Source organism: Pelophylax lessonae, assembly GCF_965119305.1.
Source record: "Pelophylax lessonae genome assembly, chromosome: 11".
Lineage (NCBI taxonomy): Eukaryota > Metazoa > Chordata > Amphibia > Anura > Ranidae > Pelophylax > Pelophylax lessonae.
The window spans coordinates 170,672,394-170,691,100 of NC_138778.1; the positions used below are offsets into that span (position 1 = coordinate 170,672,394).

At 41.5% G+C, this 18,707-nt stretch overlaps 1 protein-coding gene across 2 annotated transcripts in view; it reads right to left on the reverse strand.

Moving 5' to 3' along the window:
* Positions 1–18,707, reverse strand: part of LOC309566676 (beta-1,4 N-acetylgalactosaminyltransferase 2-like) — a gene marked incomplete at its 3' end in the record, with an annotated part of 194,633 nt that overhangs the window by 56,317 nt on the left and 119,609 nt on the right. For both annotated transcript variants that reach the window (XM_082271931.1, XM_082271930.1), the window contains exons 3-5: positions 9,861–9,961; positions 9,414–9,448; positions 7,433–7,622 (exon numbers count right to left, since the gene is read on the reverse strand). In XM_082271931.1, the coding sequence (XP_082128057.1) occupies positions 7,433–7,622; positions 9,414–9,448; positions 9,861–9,961 (326 nt within the window). The remainder of the gene's footprint in view (positions 1–7,432; positions 7,623–9,413; positions 9,449–9,860; positions 9,962–18,707) is intronic.

Consider the following 18,707-nt stretch of genomic DNA (forward strand, 5'->3'; position numbering starts at 1 on the left):
ACGTCTACTAACTATGTCATTTTTATTGGTTTTTTTTTACTAGTAATGGCGGCGATCTGCAATTTTTTGTGGGACTGTGACAGTGCGGCGGACAAATGGGACCCCTAACTGACATTTTTGACATTTTTGGGGGTACCAGTGACATTACTATAGTAATCAGTGCTAAAAATATGCACTGTTACTGTAATAATGACACTGGCAGGGAGAGAATTAACACTGTGGGTGATCAATGGGTTAAATGTGAGCCTAGGGGAGTGATTCTAACTGTAAGGGGGGAGTGGGGGCTTATGGAATGACCATAGAGACCTGTGATCCTACATAGAAGGATCACAGGAGCTCTGTGATCATTCCAGAGAGAAGAACGGTCGGCTGTGTTTACAACAGCTGACCGTTCCTCTCTCTTAGTGGGGAACGATCACGGGTGTCAGGGGGCAATCGGAGCCGCCTGCCCCGTGCATCGGAGTCCCCGCTGCTGAGTAAGGGCGGGAGTGCGCCGGCGCGCGAGCGACCGATGTGGTCCTACGCCGGTTCATGCAGGAGGGCCGCCCTGCCACAGTATATATGCAGTGGGCGGTTCGGAACCGGCTGACCTCTGTTCCAGATTACTGTAAGGGACAATATTATATATATTTTTTAACATTTTTGTTTGATTTTTTTTCCTGGAGCCACACATCACAATTTTAATTTAGAATTCCGGAACACATCAGAAATAATCAGTGGGAATATTTAATTGCAAATAAAATTTCTACTTCTATTGATTTTTAAAAAGGATGTACAAAATGTATAGTCCTTTGTTTTTTAGTTTTGGATATCAGTTTCTTTTTTGCCATCTGTGCCCTGTTAAGGAGATTTCTCTTCACTTTTTTGTCTTGAAGACACAACAGGAAGTGACATTTCTAAATAGTAAGGGAAATTCCCCTTCTTAGACAATTGTAACCGGAACATGTATCCCCAGTGTCATCCTCAACTCTTGTTCTGGTTGCAACTGAGAGAATTTTGAATTCCCCATCACTTTCTGCTTCTGGGATAATATTCACTAGGACAAATTAAAATGCATACAGAGAGCAATAAAAATGGGGTACGCATAGGGTAGCACTAGGCTATGATGGTAGTCGCTGGTCTGTGGCCTCTCAACTCATAGAGTTGGTCCTCAAAGTAGGTTCCTATGAACTAATGCAAACTTTGAAGGAAGATGAAGAGCAAAATGAATGGGGAAAAAAGGTCCTGGAAACTCCAGCCAGTTAAAAAACAAAAACCACTTAATTGATAGCATATCACAGTCTTACACTACCTTTTTAACATTGAGGAACCTTTTAAATAACTTTCTGGTCTTAGGTAACCCCTACTAATAATTACTATATCTACAGCTCATTGTACGTTAGTGTGATGGTCAATAGGAAGAATGTTCCTTACATTCGTGGTCAGTTGGGAGAATCCCCTCTTACAGATCATAAAAAAGCTGAAAGGATCATTGATGTCAGGGGTTACTGACCAAGGAGGAGGAAATTGTTCATTGTTTAAGGAACCCCTATCAACCTCCAGTAGAACCCCAGAATTCAATGGAACCCTGGTTGAGAAAGTATAATAGTAATATCAGGGCTTGCTGGTATTAGAACTTTCAGTCGTTTGGACTGTAGTACCAATAAAGTGATCAGTGTTCTCCAACCAGATGGATTTTTTCCTATTCAAAGCGTTCCTCATCTTCTTTCAAAGTCAGCAATAAAACTTGACTGTTTATTTTATTATACTGCTCCATTCAACGCAAGAAAAAAGTTTTGGCTATACAGAGACTTTAAATAGTTCAATCTTGTAAATACAGTGCATTGCGAAAGTATTCGGCCCCCTTGAACTTTTTGACCTTTTGCCACATTTCAGGCTTAAACATAAAGATATAAAACTGTAATTTTTTGTGAAAAATCAACAAGTGGGACACAATCATGAAGTGGAACGAAATTTATTGGATATTTCAAAATTTTTTAACAAATAAAAAACTGAAAAATTGGGCGTGCAAAAGGATTCAGCCCCCTTAAGTTAATACTTTGTAGTGCCACCTTTTGCTGCGATTACAGCTGTAAATCACTTGGGGTATGTCTCTATCAGTTTTGCACATCGAGAGACTGAAATTTTTGCCCATTCCTCCTTGCAAAACAGCTCAAGCTCAGTGAGGTTGGATGGAGAGCGTTTGTGAACAGCAGTTTTCAGTTCTTTCCACAGATTCTCAATTGGATTCAGGTCTGCACTTTGACTTGGCCATTATAACACCTGGATATGTTTATTTGTGAACCATTCCATTGTAGATTTTGCTTTATGTTTTGGATCATTGTCTTGTTGGAAGACAAATCTCCGTCCCAGTCTCAGGTCTTTTGCAGACTCCATCAGGTTTTCTTCCAGAATGGTCCTGTATTTGGCTCCATCCATCTTCCCATCAATTTTCACCATCTTCCCTGTCCCTGCTGAAGAAAAGCAGGCCCAAACCATGATGCTGCCACCACCATGTTTCACAGTGGGGATGATGTGTTCAGGGTGATGAGCTTTGTTGCTTTTACGCCAAACATAACGTTTTGCATTGTTGCCAAAAAGTTAGATTTTGGTTTCATCTGACCAGAGCACCTTCTTCCACATGTTTGGTGTGTCTCCCAGGTGGCTTGTGGCAAACTTTAACCCCTTCCGTACCGCGTCATGTAAAATGACGTCGGCACAAATCCTTTCTCGATCCGGGCGGACGTCATATGACGGCGCCCGGATCTCCCCGCTACTGCGCGCCCCCGGGGGCGCGCAGCGCGGCGATCGGGGGTGAGGCTCGTCCTTCGGACTGAGCCCAACCCCGATCAAGGTAAACAGCCAATGAAATTGGCTGTTTACCACGTGATCGGCTGTGTCAATCACAGCCGATCACACGAGCGGCTCCAGCGCGAGCCGCTCGTTCCTTCCTTAATGCGCGCCCCCGGGGGCGCGCAGCGCGGCGATCGGGGACGAGGCTCGTCCCTCGGACAGAGCCCATCCCCGATCTAGGTAAAGAGCCAATGAAATTGACTCTTTACCACGTGACCGGCTGTGTCCAATCACAGCCGGTCACAAATGTCATCAGAGAACACGGTAACTAGCTGTCACCGTGTTCTCCTCCTCACACACTGATCCTATGTGAGGAGGAGATTGTGGTAACAGCTAGTTACCAATCATAGTGCACCCTAAACACACTGATTGCCCCCCCCCCCCAATAAAGAGCACCTGTCACTAGCCCATCAAAGTACCCGAGTACCTGTCATCAGCCCATCAGGTACTCAGATGACAGGTACTCGGGTACTCTGATGGGCTGATGACAGGTACTCTGATGGGCTGGTGACAGGTACTCGGGTACTCTGATGACAGGTACTCGGGTACTCTGATGACAGGTACTCGGGTACTCTGATGACAGGTACTCGGGTACTCTGATCACAGGTACTCGGGTACTCTGATGACAGGTACTCGGGTACTCTGATGACAGGTACTCGGGTACGCTGATGACGGGTACTCGGGTACGCTGATGACGGGTACTCGGGTACTCTGATGACAGGTACTCGGGTACTCTGATGACAGGTACTCGGGTACTCTGATGACAGGTACTCTGGTACTCTGATGACGGGTACTCTGGTACGCTGATGACGGGTACTCGGGTACTCTGATGACGGGTACTCGGGTACTCTGATGACGGGTACTTGGGTACACTGATGACAGGTACTCGGGTACTCTGATGACAGGTACTCTGGTACTTTGAGTACCCGTCACCGGAGTACCCGAGTACCCGTCATCGGAGTACCCGAGTACCTGTCACCTACCCATCAGAGTACCCAAGTACCTGTCACCTACCCAACAGAGTACCCGAGTACCTTCCACCTGCTCATCAGAGTACCTGACACCTGAAGTACCCGAGTACTTGCCACCTGCTCATCATTACCCATCACTACTCATCAGTACTCATCAGTACCCATCAGTACCTATCACCTATTAGTATCAGTACTGATCATCCGTACCCATCAGTACAGTATCAGTATCACCTATCAGTATCAGTACTACTCATCAGTACCTATCACCTGCCTGTCACCTGCCCATAAGAGTACCCGAGTACCTGTCACCTGCCTATCGGAGTACTCGAGTACCTGCCACTTGCTCATCAGTACCAGAGTACTTGTCACCTGCCCAGCAAAGTACCCGAGTACCTGTCACCCTTCATACAGCCACCATGTCTAAGTCCAAAAAGGTTAACATACGTCGTCCGTTTAAACCTAAATACCGGTGTTATGGCAGCAGATAGCTGCCATAACCCTGGTATTTTTTTAAACGGTGGACGGTTGGCTTTCCGATAAGGGTGGTCCCAGCGGCGGATTCGCCGCGGGATCACCCTTCCGGGGTGGCGGAAGAGGTGCCCCCCCCCCCTCCCGCTGCATTCTGGTCCTTTTCCCCGCTTACCGGACCCGCCGGCAGCGGGGAAAACGATCCGGTCCCAGATCCTCACAGACAGGATGTCGAGTGAGGGCAAGCTTGCCCTCACTTGACTCTATGGTCTTGGAGGACCGGAGCTATGGCAAACGTCGTTGCCTAGCAACCAGTTTAAAGGTCCCTTTTTTTTTCATTTTATTTAAATTTTTTTTTATTTTTTTTTTTTTATTTTTTCTATCTTTTAGTGTACTTGTGAGATCTGAGGACTTTTTGACCCCAGATCTCACAAAAAAGAGGTCCTGTCGGGCCTTTTTCTATTACAAGTAATGTTTACATTTCTTGCAATAGAAATAAAAATGATCAATTTTTTTTTTTTTTAAAAAACGGTGTAAAAATAAAAAATAATAAATAAAATAAATAGTAAAAAAAAAAAAAAAAAATTAAAGCGCCGTGTCCCCGCGAGCTCGCGCGCAGAAGCGAATGCATACGGAAACCCCGCTCACATATGTAAACAGTGTTCAAACTACACATGTGAGGTATCGTCGCGATCGTTAGAGCAAGAGCAATAATTTGAGCCATAGACCTCCTCTGTAACTCTAAGATAGCAACCTGTAGAAATTTTTAAAATGTCGCCTATGGGGATTTTTAAGTACCAAACTTTGTCACCATTCTGTGAGCGTGCGCAATTTTGAAGCATGACATGTTGGGTATCTATTTACTCGGCGTAACATTATCTTTCACATTATGGAAAACAATTGGGCTAACTTTACTGGTTTCTTATTTTTTAATTAAAAAAAGTGATTTTTTTCCCAAAAAATTGCGTTTGGAAGACCGCTGCGCAAATACGGTGTGATAAAAAATATTGCAATAATCTCCATTTTATTCTCTAGGGTCTCTGCTAAAAAAAATATATAATGTTTTGGGGTTCTAAGTAGTTTTCTAGCAAAAACAACTGATTTTAACTTGTAAACACCAAATGTCAAAAATAGGCCTAGGCAAGTGGCTAGGATGCATGATGATGCTCCTTGGATGTTTAGGCCCCTCTATATGGCTAGGCTGTGAAAAAGTCTCACACATGTGGTATTGCCATACTCAGGAGGAGTGGCAGAATGTATTTTGGGGTGTCATTTTTGCAATGTACATGCTATGTGTTAGGAATATCCTATAAATTGACAACTTTGTGTAAAAAAAAAAAAGTTTTTATTTTTTTCCCACATTTTCCAAAAACTTGTGGAAAAAAATGACATGTTCAAAGGACCCATAATGCCTCATAGAATATACGTTGGAGTGTTTGCTTTCCAAAATGGGGTCATTTTGTGGACTTTTCCATTGTATTGTTGCTCTAGGGCCTTGAAAAGTGTGATAGGTAGTAAGAAAGTTTTATGTGTATTTATGCTCCTAAAACGCCTTATGGTGCTACTTGGACGTGGAGTCTCTTTTTGTGGCCAGGCTGTGTAAAAGTCTCACACATGTGGTATCACCATACTCAGAAGGAGTAGCAGAATGAATTTTGGGGTGTCATTTTTGCTGTGTACATGCTATGTGTTAGAAATAGCTTATAAATTGACAACGTTTTGGGAAAAAAAAAAGAAAAAAAATGTTTTCTTAATTTTCCCAAGAATTGTGGGAAAAAATTATAACTTCAAAAAACTCACCATGCCTCTTACTAAATACCTTGGACTGTCTACTTTACAAAAAGGGGTCATTTGGGGGGTATTTGTACTGTCCTGACATTTCAGGGCCTCAAGAAAGGAGATAGGCCATCAGTACATCTGGTGTGATCAATTTTCAGTAATTGGTACCATAGCTTCTAGACTCAATAACTTTCACACAGACTAAATAATATACACTAATTTGGGTTAATTTTACCAGAGATATGTAGCAGTATAAATTTTGGCCCAAATGTATGAAGAAAAATTAATTTTTTGCAAAATTTTATAATAGAAACTAAAAAAAAGTGTTTTTTTTGCAAAATTTTTGCTACTTTTTTGCTTATATTACGAAAAAAAAAAACCCCAGTTGTGATCAAATACCACCAAAAGAAAGCTCTATTTGTGTGAAAAAAATGATAAAAATTTTGTTTGGTTACAGTGTAGCATGACTGAGCAATTGTCATTCAAAGTGTGAGAGTGCTGAAAGCTGAAAATTGGTCTGGGCAGGAAGGGGGTCTAACTGCTCTGTATGGAAGCGGTTAAATGACACTTTTTATGGATATCTTTAAGAAATGGCTTTCTTCTTGCCACTCTTCCATAAAGGCCAGATTTGTGCAGTATACGACTGATTGTTGTCCTATGGACAGAGTCTCCCACCTCAGCTGTAGATCTCTGCAGTTCATCCAGAGTGATCATGGGCCTCTTGGCTGCATCTCTGATCAGTCTTCTCCTTGTATGAGCTGAAAGTTCAGAGGGACGGCCAGGTCTTCGTAGATTTGCAGTGGTCTGATACTCCTTCTATTTCAATATTATCGCTTGCACAGTGCTCCTTGGGATGTTTAAAGCTTGGGAAATCTTTTTGTATCCAAATCCAGCTTTAAACTTATCCACAACAGTATCTCGGACCTGCCTGGTGTGTTCCTTGTTCTTCATGATGCTCTCTTCACTTTAAACGGACCTCTGAGACTATCACAGTGCAGGTGCATTTATACGGAGACTTGATTACACACAGGTGGATTCTATTTATCATCATTAGTCATTTAGGTCAACATTGGATCATTCAGAGATCCTCACTGAACTTCTGGAGAGAGTTTGCTGCACTGAAAGTAAAGGGGATGAATAATTTTGCACGCCCAATTTTTCAGTTTTTTATTTGTTAACAAAGTTTGAAATATCCAATAAATTTCGTTCCACTTCATGATTGTGTCCCACTAGTTGTTGATTCTTCAAAAAAAAAAAAATACAGTTTTATATCTTTATGTTTGAAGCCTGAAATGTGGCAAAAGGTTGCAAAGTTCAAGGGGGCCGAATACTTTCGCAATGCACTGTACATTTGGTTTTTTAGCCCATTAGATTTTTCTTACCAATGTCCAAACTGTCAATACTGTAAATAGTACTTGTGTAAGTTGTATTTCCTAGAATGCGATTTAACAAATAGATATCATTGGTAATAATGTCTAGATGTTTTTCTCCTTTGCCATTAATCTGAACCCCAGGAATCCCAGATGTATTATCTTGAATGTCAAAGGTTCCAAGAGATGCCTCAAGTGCCACCTACAAGAACAGAATTCCAAAACCTAAGATTCAAACTTTTAAAGTAAGTAATATACAGTATAGAATTTCATAAATACTGCTGTGTAACATAATATCGTGAATAATTTAATCAGCTGTAGTCATTGTAGCTATATCATATATTATTTTTCTTCTCACAAAATGCATTTCAATTATGCTAACTTTGGTGTAACAGTTCAGATTGTGATCAAGGAGTAGGTGTGTTTAGCTGCCATAGGCATAGAGTGCTAAAAGGTGGAAAAATGAGACAGGCAGATCTGGATATGGGATATAAAGTCCGGATATTCATTATTAAGTGTATTTAACCACTTAAGCCCCGGAAGATTTTACCCCCTTCCTGACCAGGGGGTATTTTGCCATTCGGCACTGCGTGACTTTAATGGACAATTGCGCGGTCGTGCGACGCTGTACCTAAACGAATTTGACGTCCTTTTTTTCCCACAAACAGAGCTTTCTTTTGGTGGTATTTGATCACCTGTGCGATTTTTTGATCACGCGCTATAAACAAAAAAAGAGCGTCAATTTTGCAAAAATAACAATATTTTTCACATTTTTTTATATGAAATTCCCCCCAAAAAAAAAGTAAAAATCAAAATTTTTTAAAATTTTCGGCCAATTTGTTTTATGCTACATATGTTTGGTAAAAAAAATCGCAAAAAGCGTATTTTGATTGGTTTGCGCAAAAGTTATCGCGTTTACTAACAAAGGGAAAGATTTTTGTCATTTTTGTTGTTTTTTTTTTTTAACGCGTAATGGCGGCGATCTGCGATTTTTTTTGCGGTACTGCGACATTGGGGCGGACAGATCGGACCCTTGACTGACATTTGTGACACTTTTGGGGTTACCAGTGACATTTCTACAGTAATCAGTGCTATACATATGCACTGTTACTGTAAAAATACACTGGTTGTGAAGGGGTTAACTTTATTTGGAAGGGAGGGGCTGTGTGTATCCCTAGGGGCGTGCTTTCTACTGTGATTGGCTGTGGCTTGAGCTGTAAGGACACTGATCAACGGATCTACATACTAGATCCCTGTGATCAGTGTCTTTACAGCGAGGAGAATGACAGGCAGCTTGTTTACACAAGCTGCCTGACATTCTCCCTCTCCCCCGCCGATCGCCGAGTGACCGGCGGACATCGGGTCCGCCGGTCACACGCGCGGGGGGGTCCGTGACCACGCGGGAGCGGGAGCGCGCCTCCGGGGGCGCGCGCTCGCTCCCTAGACCCTCACAAGCTAGTGACGTAGCCCTACGTCACTTTGCCTGTGAGGGGCTGACTGCCGACGTAGATCGGCGTTAGGCAGTCGGCAAGTGGTTAAAGCTACATTTTTATTTTTTATTTTGGATAAGACAAGGTATGATTGAAACCTCTATCAAGTTTTTATCTTTTATGTCCTATTGGGGACTAGTAAATCTCCACTTCCTTCAAAATATATTATTGTCAAACAATCCAGATGGCAAGAGGAATCACAGTGAATGGCTGGCCTATTCAACAAACCTGGAAATGTTGGAGACTTGACTCTCAAACTACTCAACAGGAGAGTTTTTAGCTTCTATTTACAGTAAGGCAACAGATCAGACTTAGGCACAAATCTGAAGCCTAGCCTCACTAAACTAAGCCCAATTTCTATATTCATTTTGTGCCCACTTACTTCTATGTATTCCCTCATGGTGTAATGCATGTGCATTACCATTTTCAAAATTATTTTTTAAACTAATTCTGTACTTTGCCCATGTACTGTAAATGCATCTTAAAAGCTATTTATAACTTACCGTGTATTTTGGCAGAGAAGCATCAATTTGTAAACCTGTAACAGAAAAAAAAAAAAAAAGTTAAAATACATTAGCCTCAATTCACAAAGCTGTAACAAAAAGGATAAAGATCTTTATTTTAGCTAAGTGACTACAATTTTCATTTGAATGTCATTGCATTCTGCTAAAAATAACGGTCACTTTTTTTTGAAAAATAAATATTCTTATCTTGGTGTGTTAGCTTTGTATGCACTAAAAGCCCTAATTGGAGTTTCCCTGCATGGGATTAAATCCAACCAATGAAAACATTATACCCAGCACTTATTTATAAATGACCAATTGCCTAAAAGTAGAAGTAGCTTTGGTGACTCTAAATAAATGTATGCATAAGAGATGTGTTACCTGATGTCTTAAGAAAGATATTTAGTCACCTGGCTGCCCTTTGATTCCAAGAGATGTTGGGCTTACCTGGTAATAGGATTGTGTTAAGTGGCGTGACTTTGACTCCATGAATGGGATACCTTAATGGCGAGTTGGAAGGTGCCATAATGATATTATGGGTCTGCTCCCTGAGAATGACATAAGCATAAATAATATTATAAGAATTAAGTTGTACATGGATGTATTCTGGTTCATTTTTTTATGTGATTTATTCATCACAAAAAGTGCCGACCCCAACATTTTATAGCACTGTATATACCCTAATAATAAAAATTTAACATAAAAAAATAATGGAATGATTATTTAGACACCAAAAATTCACTTAAATTAAATCAGCAGCTTCAAAAATTACCTGGTTGGTTTTGTCATACTTGCTTCTGTCCAGCACCTTTGGGTGAAGGAGGACAGTTATATACTCATCCAAGATAGGTAAAAGGAGCTTTTGTAACCCACAGGAGCCATTTAAAGGCAATGAAACCCATTCAATTTTGAGAGAGTGGGGAAGGGTTAGACCCTTTGTCAAGATTATATTGTTACCTAGGTTTCCACTGGGGGAAGATGCCCCCCCCCCCCCGTTTACCTTGGTGTCCATGGTCACAGAAAGCAAATACAAACATTTAGGCCTCATGCACACTAAACGTTTTTACAGCTGCTCCTAGGGGCACCCGGCGTTTTTTTTTTTTTTTTACAGCTTAAAAATGCCTCTCCATGTTATTCTATGTGTCTTTTCACACATAGTCTTTTAGGAGCTGTAAGTGGCATAGGCATTTCAAGCTGCAAAAAAAAAAAAAAACCCAGGGTAAGTGCATTCTGGAGCAGCAGCATTACAGCTGTCAAAACGCCTGGCGCGTCTAAACACGGTATACAGTGTTAAAAAGATTGTAAAGTCTCTTTATTTTAGTTAAAAATAACAAATATATTATACTTAGCTGCCCTGTGTAATAGTTTTGCACAGAGCAGTCAAGATCTTCCCCTTATTGTGTCCCTCTTCTGTGCTTCTGGCCCCTCCCTCCTGCTGAGTGCCCCCACAGCAAGCAGCTTTCTATGGGGGCACCTGATCCGAGCCGCAGCTCCCTGTGTCCATTCAGACATGGAGCCGCGGCCTGGCCTTTCCCCCTTTATTTCCTTATTGGCTTTCTAACTTTGATTGACAGCAGCGGGAGCCAATGGCGATGGGCTGCTGTCTCAGCCAATGAGGAGGGGAGTCCCAGGCAGCCAAGACATTCCGGCAACATTGCTGGATCTAGATGGACCTCAGGTAAATATTTGGGGGTGCACTGGGGGACAGTTTTTGACTTAATGCAGAGAATGCATTAAGATATAAAACCTTCTGACTTTACAACCACTTTAAGCCGCGTCAAGCGTTTTTAAGCTGTAGTAATTGGATTTGGGAGTGGAAAATAGAAGAGGGCAGAGAAAAGCATTAATGCCAATGCAAAACGCCTCTAAAAGCACATTTTTACGGATGCTTTTTCCTGCCATTGGTACTGGCTTTGCAGCTTTTTTAAAATGTCCTGTGTGTATGAGGCCTTAGAGTTATTACAGCAATATGTAAGTAAAAGACAAAGATAGATATCAAAAAAAATAAAATAAAAATGTATTCCAATGCAAAAAAAATAAATTGTTGCTCTACATAAAGATGGTCTAGGTTATAAAGAAGATTGCCAAGACCCTGAAACTGAGCTGCAGCACAGTGGCCAAGACTATACAGTGGTTTAACAGGACAGGTTCCACTCAGAACAGGCCTCACCATGGTCGACCAAGAAAGTGGTGTGCACATGCTTGAAGGGGTTAGCCTGTCAGTGCTCAGACCATATGCCACACACTGGATCAAATTGGTCTGCGTGGCTGTCGTCCAAGAAGAAAGCCTCTTCTAAAGATGATGCACAAGAAAGCCCACAAACAGTTTACTGAAGACAAGCAGACTAAGGACATGGATTACTGGAACCATGTCCTGTGGTCTGATGAGACCAAGATAAACTTATTTGGTTCAGATGGTGTCAAGCGTGTGTGGCGGCAATCCGGTGAGGAGTACTAAGATAAGTGTGTCTTGCCTACAGTCAAGCATGGTGGTGGGAGTGTCATGGTCTGGGGCTGCATGAGTGCTGCTGGCACTGGGGAGCTACAGTTCATTGAGGGAACCGTGAATGCCAACATGTACTGTGACATACTGAAGTATGGGGATGATCCCCTCCCTTCAGAGACTGGGCTGCAGGGCAGTATTCCAACATGATAACGACCCCAAACACACCTCAAAGACAGAGCCATCTTTAATATTGATTGGACATTTTCTTGGGCCCCCCATGCAATTTCGCTCTCCACCTTCTCTGAGACATACAATAAACAGCAGCTAGACTCAAAATCAATTTACGTAATCAGATCAGGCAGCAATTGCGATTGGTTGCCAGAGGTTACAGTGTATCATTACTGCTCACTGACTGACTGCTAGAGGTTACAGCACACACTATGGCTCACTGTTCATTTGCTCGAGGTTACAGCACATGACTACTGCCTTGGTCGTCTGATGAAGGAGCTGAGCTCCGAAACATGTAATCGCTCACCACCCACTTTATTGGACACCAGCCGCTGCGTCCACACCCTGCCTTCAGTCAGAAGAAAGCTGTAGGAGTTTATAGGGCATACCTGTTGTAAGCTGGGGGAACAGATAGCGGGTGCAAAGCTCCCTGGGATAAGTAGTCTTTCAGGCAAAGATACCAAATCCAGTGAGGTAGTGACAAACAGTGCGGTGTTTATTGGTGCTATATACAAGTCTATATACAGGTGCTGTACAGTGCTTTAAGGAAAAACAAGCAGGAGACACAAGAACAAAACAAAAACCTAGCCATGTCCCGGCACTTACTACACACAATGCAGGCCCTCACTACCAGGCTGAGCAAGCCTATAGCTTGCCAGCTTCCACAGACACAATCTGACAGTTTTACCAACCTTTTGCTCTCCTAGACAAATGTTGTCTGATTTCTCGGGCTGAGAGAGCACTGGCTGTCTGTCTCAGGTGAGTTTAAATTGGCCTCAGGGAGAGGACCAAGATCCGAACTGGATCATGGATCAGCGATCCCTAAAGGTGTATGAGAGGTGCCTGGGGGATGTATAAACCCCGAACAGGACTTTTCCCGACTCTCCCTGGGACGCTCTGCTACACTGTCTAGGATGTGTTTTTCCCTGTTCCGTTGGGCCTTCCCAGCACCCCCCCCCCCCTGACGGCGGGAGGGGGTTTGGGGCCTGTTCTGCTGACCAGAAGGTTGGCCGGGAGCTGAGACTGCATTTAGCCAGGATCCTCTCTGCCCTGCGCTGCGGGAGACTGGGAGGCGGTGGAGTCTCTTCTGGCTTCCGTTCCTTCAGTCCCGGATGGTGGGAGAACGTTACTCCCGATTTATTTTTTTTCCAAATTATATCTTTATTTCTTTAAGTTCAGTTACATATACAGTATATACATTACATTTTAGCTTTCAAGGTTATAATTACAAACCATTTATTCCCTTTAAGGAACCTTAGCCTTTCTTTGGCAATCTATTACCGAACCCAAAAACTCCCATTTCGTTCCTTTTCCTTCTTTCCCCTTTTCCCCCGTCCCCCCAAAAAAAAAAAAAAAAACAAGGGAAAAAGAATGGTGCACAGGTCTCTACACTCCTATATCATTATATATCTATCTTCTCCGCGCAGGTTCTTGTCCTGTACTTGGAAATTACCTTTCTTCTGAATTAACATAATCTTTCCACTGTTTCCATTTCTTCTCATATTTATCAGTTTGTTGATGAGCAGATAGGACCAATTTTTCTAGGTTATGTATTTCCTCAACTTTCCTTAACCACATGTTTATGTTAGGTGGTTCAGTCTCTTTCCATTTAAGAGGGATACATATCCTGGCAGCGTTCACCAGATGTGGTATAATGGATTTTTTGTAATTTTGTATCGGTATGCTGGGGGTATGGAGCAGAAAGAGGGCAGGTTCTTTGGGAATATGACATTTCATAATTTCCTGTATTGACCTCCGAATCTGCTCCCAAAACTCTTCTAGTTTAGGACATTCCCAGAATATATGGAGCATTGTCCCTCTCTCTGTCCCACATCTCCAGCACAAATCTGTATTTAATGTAGAAATTTTATTCATCCTAACCGGGGTGTAATACCATCTGGAAAAAATTTTGTAATTCAGTTCTTGAATTCTAACGCAAATTGAAGTTGAGAATACTGACTTAATTATTTGATTTTCCCGTTCTAGTGAGAAGACAATGCCCATTTCCCTCTCCCATTCCTTCAAAAAAGGAGGTTTACGCCGTTCTACTGATGTCATTAGCAGGGAGTAAATTTTAGATATAGCATGTTCCATAATTCCATTTTGAGTGCATAATTTTTCATAAGGTGTTACCTCTTTATCATCCTGGGAGGGGACTTGCAATGTTCCCAAAAAATGGCGTAGTTGGAAGGCACGCCATAGATCTAGGCCGAAATGGCCTGAGACGTCTGTTAATTCCTCCATCGTTACCCAGCCTGTCTCTGTTAGGAAGTCAGATATTTGTGTAATTCCTCTATCTGCTAAGGTCTTAAATTTCCTGTCTTGATATCCTGTCTCAAAGTGGGGGTTTCCTAGTATTGGATACAGTACGGAGTTCTCCCGTATTAATTTATCCTGTTTAAATATTTTTGCACAAGTTTTGATCGTGTTTCCTATAATAGGATGTTTCTTTATTGATACTGGTAGGATCTTATAACACCATGGGGCTCTTTTCAACGAGATCTCACATTGTGCCTGCTCTAAGTTTGGCCAGAGCTTATATTCTCTGTGTCGACACCAGTCAATCACTCTTCCCAGTTGAATGGCTTGGTAGTATTTCTTTATGTTCGGGACTGCCAGCCCCCCATCTGTTTTCGCTTTAAATAGATATTTTTTCCCTACTCTCGGACGTTTTGAATTCCAGATGAAATTCATTATCATAGTTTCAATCTGCATCAAGTATCGAGGTGGGATGTGTATGGGAAGTGCCTGAAAAATGTACAGGAATTTTGGTATAACACTCATTTTGATTATATTGCACCTTCCCATCCATGAATGCATTCCTCCTCTCCACCTTAGCAGTAGTAGTTTTATAGATTTTAGTAAGGGAATAAAGTTCAGATTAAACAATTGCGATATATTTGGTGTGATCGATGTCCCCAAGTATTTAAGGGCTGTCTTAGTCCAGTTCAATTTAAAATTTGCCCTTAACTGTTGTTGGAGTGTCCCTGGAAGTTCTATTCCCATTGTTTCGGATTTAATGAAATTTATCTTCATATTAGATTGAGTTCCGTATCTCTCCAGCTCGTATAACAAGTTGGGGAGTGATATAATTGGATTCGTGATCGAGAATAGGACGTCGTCGGCATACGCTGATATTTTATACTGATCCTTTCCCACGCTGATGCCCGAAATATCCGAGTTAATTCGGATTCTGCACAGGAAGGGTTCCAGTGATACTACAAACAGGAGCGGGGACAGGGGGCACCCCTGTCTCGTTCCGTTTGTAATTAAAAACTCTGTAGATAAAATTCCGTTTACCCTCACTTTTGCAGAAGGGACTGAATAGCTCTGTGTTATCCATTTTAACATTTTCTCCCCTATCCCTATATAGCGAAGGACCGTGAACATATACTCCCACCTGACCCTATCGAACGCTTTCTCTGCGTCAGTATTAAGCAGGACTGTTGGTATTTTATTTTGGTGTGTTATATGTAGTAAGCTCAATAGCTTGGTCGTGTTGTCCCTTGCCTCTCGGGTTGGGACAAATCCGACCTGGTCCAAATGGATCAACTTTGTCAGGTATTTCTGTAGTCTGACTGCCAAAATCTTTGTGAAAATTTTAAAGTCAGTGTTCAACAGGGAAATTGGTCTGTAACTTTTGCACGAGGTAGGGTCTTTCCCTTCCTTAGGGATTACCGATATATGTGCATGTATGGTTTCTTTAGGGATTCTATTCTCTGCCCCCCAGGCGTTGAACATGTCCCTCATAAATTCCTTCAGGTGTGGCATTAACTTCTTGTAGTAATGAATAGTAAACCCGTCAGGTCCAGGTGCCTTCCCTACTCTAATATTTTTTATAGTTTCCATTATCTCCGCAGATGTTATAGGGGACTCGAGTATTTTACTCTCCTCTTCTGACAACTGAGGCATTTGTGAGGTATATACATATTCCTCCATCTGCGTTTGTGAGGCTGTTTGGGTTTTTAAGTTATATAATGTTTCATAATATTTTTTAAATTCTTGAGTTATCTGTTTGGGGTATACAAGTTTCTGTCCTGCGTCTGTTACTATATGTGGAACATATGTTGTCAGATTTTGATCTTTGAGTGATTTTGCTAATAGCTTCCCACATTTATCCCCTGCTTCATAGAAAATCTTTTTAGTTTTCTGGATTGCTGCTTTAGCTCTAAAGGATAAGAGTTCATTAATGTCTCTCCTTATTTTCAAGAGCTCATCCTTTCCCTCCGCTGATGGTGCATGTTTATGTTTTGCTTCTGTTTTATAAAGAGCTTGAAATAGATGATCTAATTGTTTAGTTCGCTGTTTTTTGATCCTGGCCCCATGTTTTATAAGAATTCCTCGTATAACTGCTTTGTGTGTTTCCCATATTATCCCTGGATCTGAGTCTGCAGTGGTGTTAGTTAAAAAAAAAAAGACTATCTCTGACTCGACCTCTGCCATAGTCTCCTTATCTTGTAAAAGACTTTCATTCAGTCTCCAGGTTGTTTCTCTCCTTTCTCTTTTGTTTGGTAACTCATAAACTAATGTAATTGGGGCATGGTCTGACCAAGTCACTGAGCCTATCGTTATGTCTTTTATAGCGTGTAATTGACTGTGTGGGATTAAGAAATAATCTATGCGGGAGTATTGTTGATGCAAAGAGGAATAGAATGAGTAGTCTCTTTCTCTGGGGTGCATCAGGCGCCATGCATCTATTAATTGTCCTTCCTGTAATATTTTAGCAAAGTGTTTCCGCACCATAGGCGGGATTGAGGATTGGCCCCGGGATGTATCTTCTGAAGGGATCAGGGGAATGTTCATATCTCCTCCTATTATTAAATGTCCCCCCCTAAACTCATTGAGCATGTCCATGCCCCTCCTCAAGAAACCATCCTGCTTTATGTTTGGAACATACATATTAGCTAGTGTGACTTCTGTCTCTCGTATCGTCCCTTTTACAAATAAATATCGGCCATTTGGGTCGCTCAAAACTTGTGTACATTTCCAGGGTAAGTTCCTTGATAGGAGGATGGATACGCCCTTCGACTTAGCCTCCCAATTAGTCGAATGATATACTATAGGAAAAAGATTATTGTTTAACTTAGGGCATTTATCCTCTCTAAAATGTGTCTCCTGTACCATCGCAATATCTATCCTTGATCTTTTCAGATCATCTAACAAAATCCTCCTTTTCTCTGGAGTGTTGAGACCTTTTGCATTAATGGATAAAATCCGTATATTCTCCATTATAAAAAAAAAAAAAAAAAAAAAAAGGGGGGAGGGGAAAAACTTAGGGGGGGAAGGGGGGAGGAAGGAAAGTACCTTCTTGACCTCTCTACTATAGAGGGGTCACTATATAGCTTCACGCTGGGTTGCTCATCCAATCTATATTGGTTCTTTGAGCAATTTCCTAAATGGGGTTATGTTTGGGTTAGGTTAGAGAATAAAACTCTCCCCTCCCTCTCCCAACCCCCAACACTGATCATTCACAGGGTATTCCGGCATATATATATAAATAAGATTCATTATTTTTGTATATCTACTTCTCCCGGCCTCATTTTCTCACATTCCTTGTATCTCATTTAGAGGCAAAGGAGAAAAAGAAAAAAAAAAAAAAAAAAAAATCCCCACCCCTAGATCTCATAATGTATTTGCCATCTACCATCTGCCCCCCCTCTTCTCCTAGTTCCTCGGTAGATCAGGTATTACCCGATGCTTCCTCCGCCCCTCCCCCCCGCCCCTAGGGCACCCTGTGCTCTGTCACCTTCTTAGAGACCACTGAAATTGGTCGTATTGTGGAATGTATTTATATTCAAAAATAGAAGTTAAACAAAAACTGTGCTATTTAATAAATCAGATTATTACCATTATTACCATTATTACCCTTATTAGTGTTTTATAGGTTACAAAGTGTATATTATACCCAAAAAAAAAAAAAAAAAAAAAAAAATTTTTTTCTAATGTTGTGTGCCCAAAACAGAAAAAGAAAAAAAAAAAAAAACATACTTTCCCATACTCATAAAAAAAAAAAGGAGAGGGAAAACACCTTCACTACCACTCTACACTCGTGTCTCATGTGTTTTAAAATTGTGCAAAAAAAAAAAAAAAAAAAAAAAAGTTCAAATCAATAGTGATTTTGTGCAAGAAAAAAAAAAAAAAAAAAAAAAATGTGACCTTATCTCTTATCCTCCTCCCAGGGGGGGGGGGGGGGGGGCGGGGTATATCCATGTATCCATATACCCTCAAAAAAAGAAAAAAACATGTTGGAGCTGATTGCTTCAGAAAGAAAAGGGGGAACAGCCGACAAAGGGGTGGGGGGGAAAAAAAAAAAAAAAAAGTTATTGAAGAGAGAATTTTATAATAGCAGTATTTCTTCCTGTCATTTCTTCATTCTCTCATTCCAATTGGATCCTCAATTTCACTTAGTTCTCTCAGACCTGTCCTTTCTTATTACCATGTCCATTCAACCTCCGTTCACGGGGTCCCCAGTTTGGGTACCCCATTGTTCTGGGGGAAATTGTAAGCCAGTCCTCCACCTGAACAGGTTCTGTGCCCAAGAACTCAAATAAGTTGGGTAAATCCGCTGGGGTACGAAGAACAAACATGTCTCGTTCTTTAAAAAAAGTCACTGCCAGCGG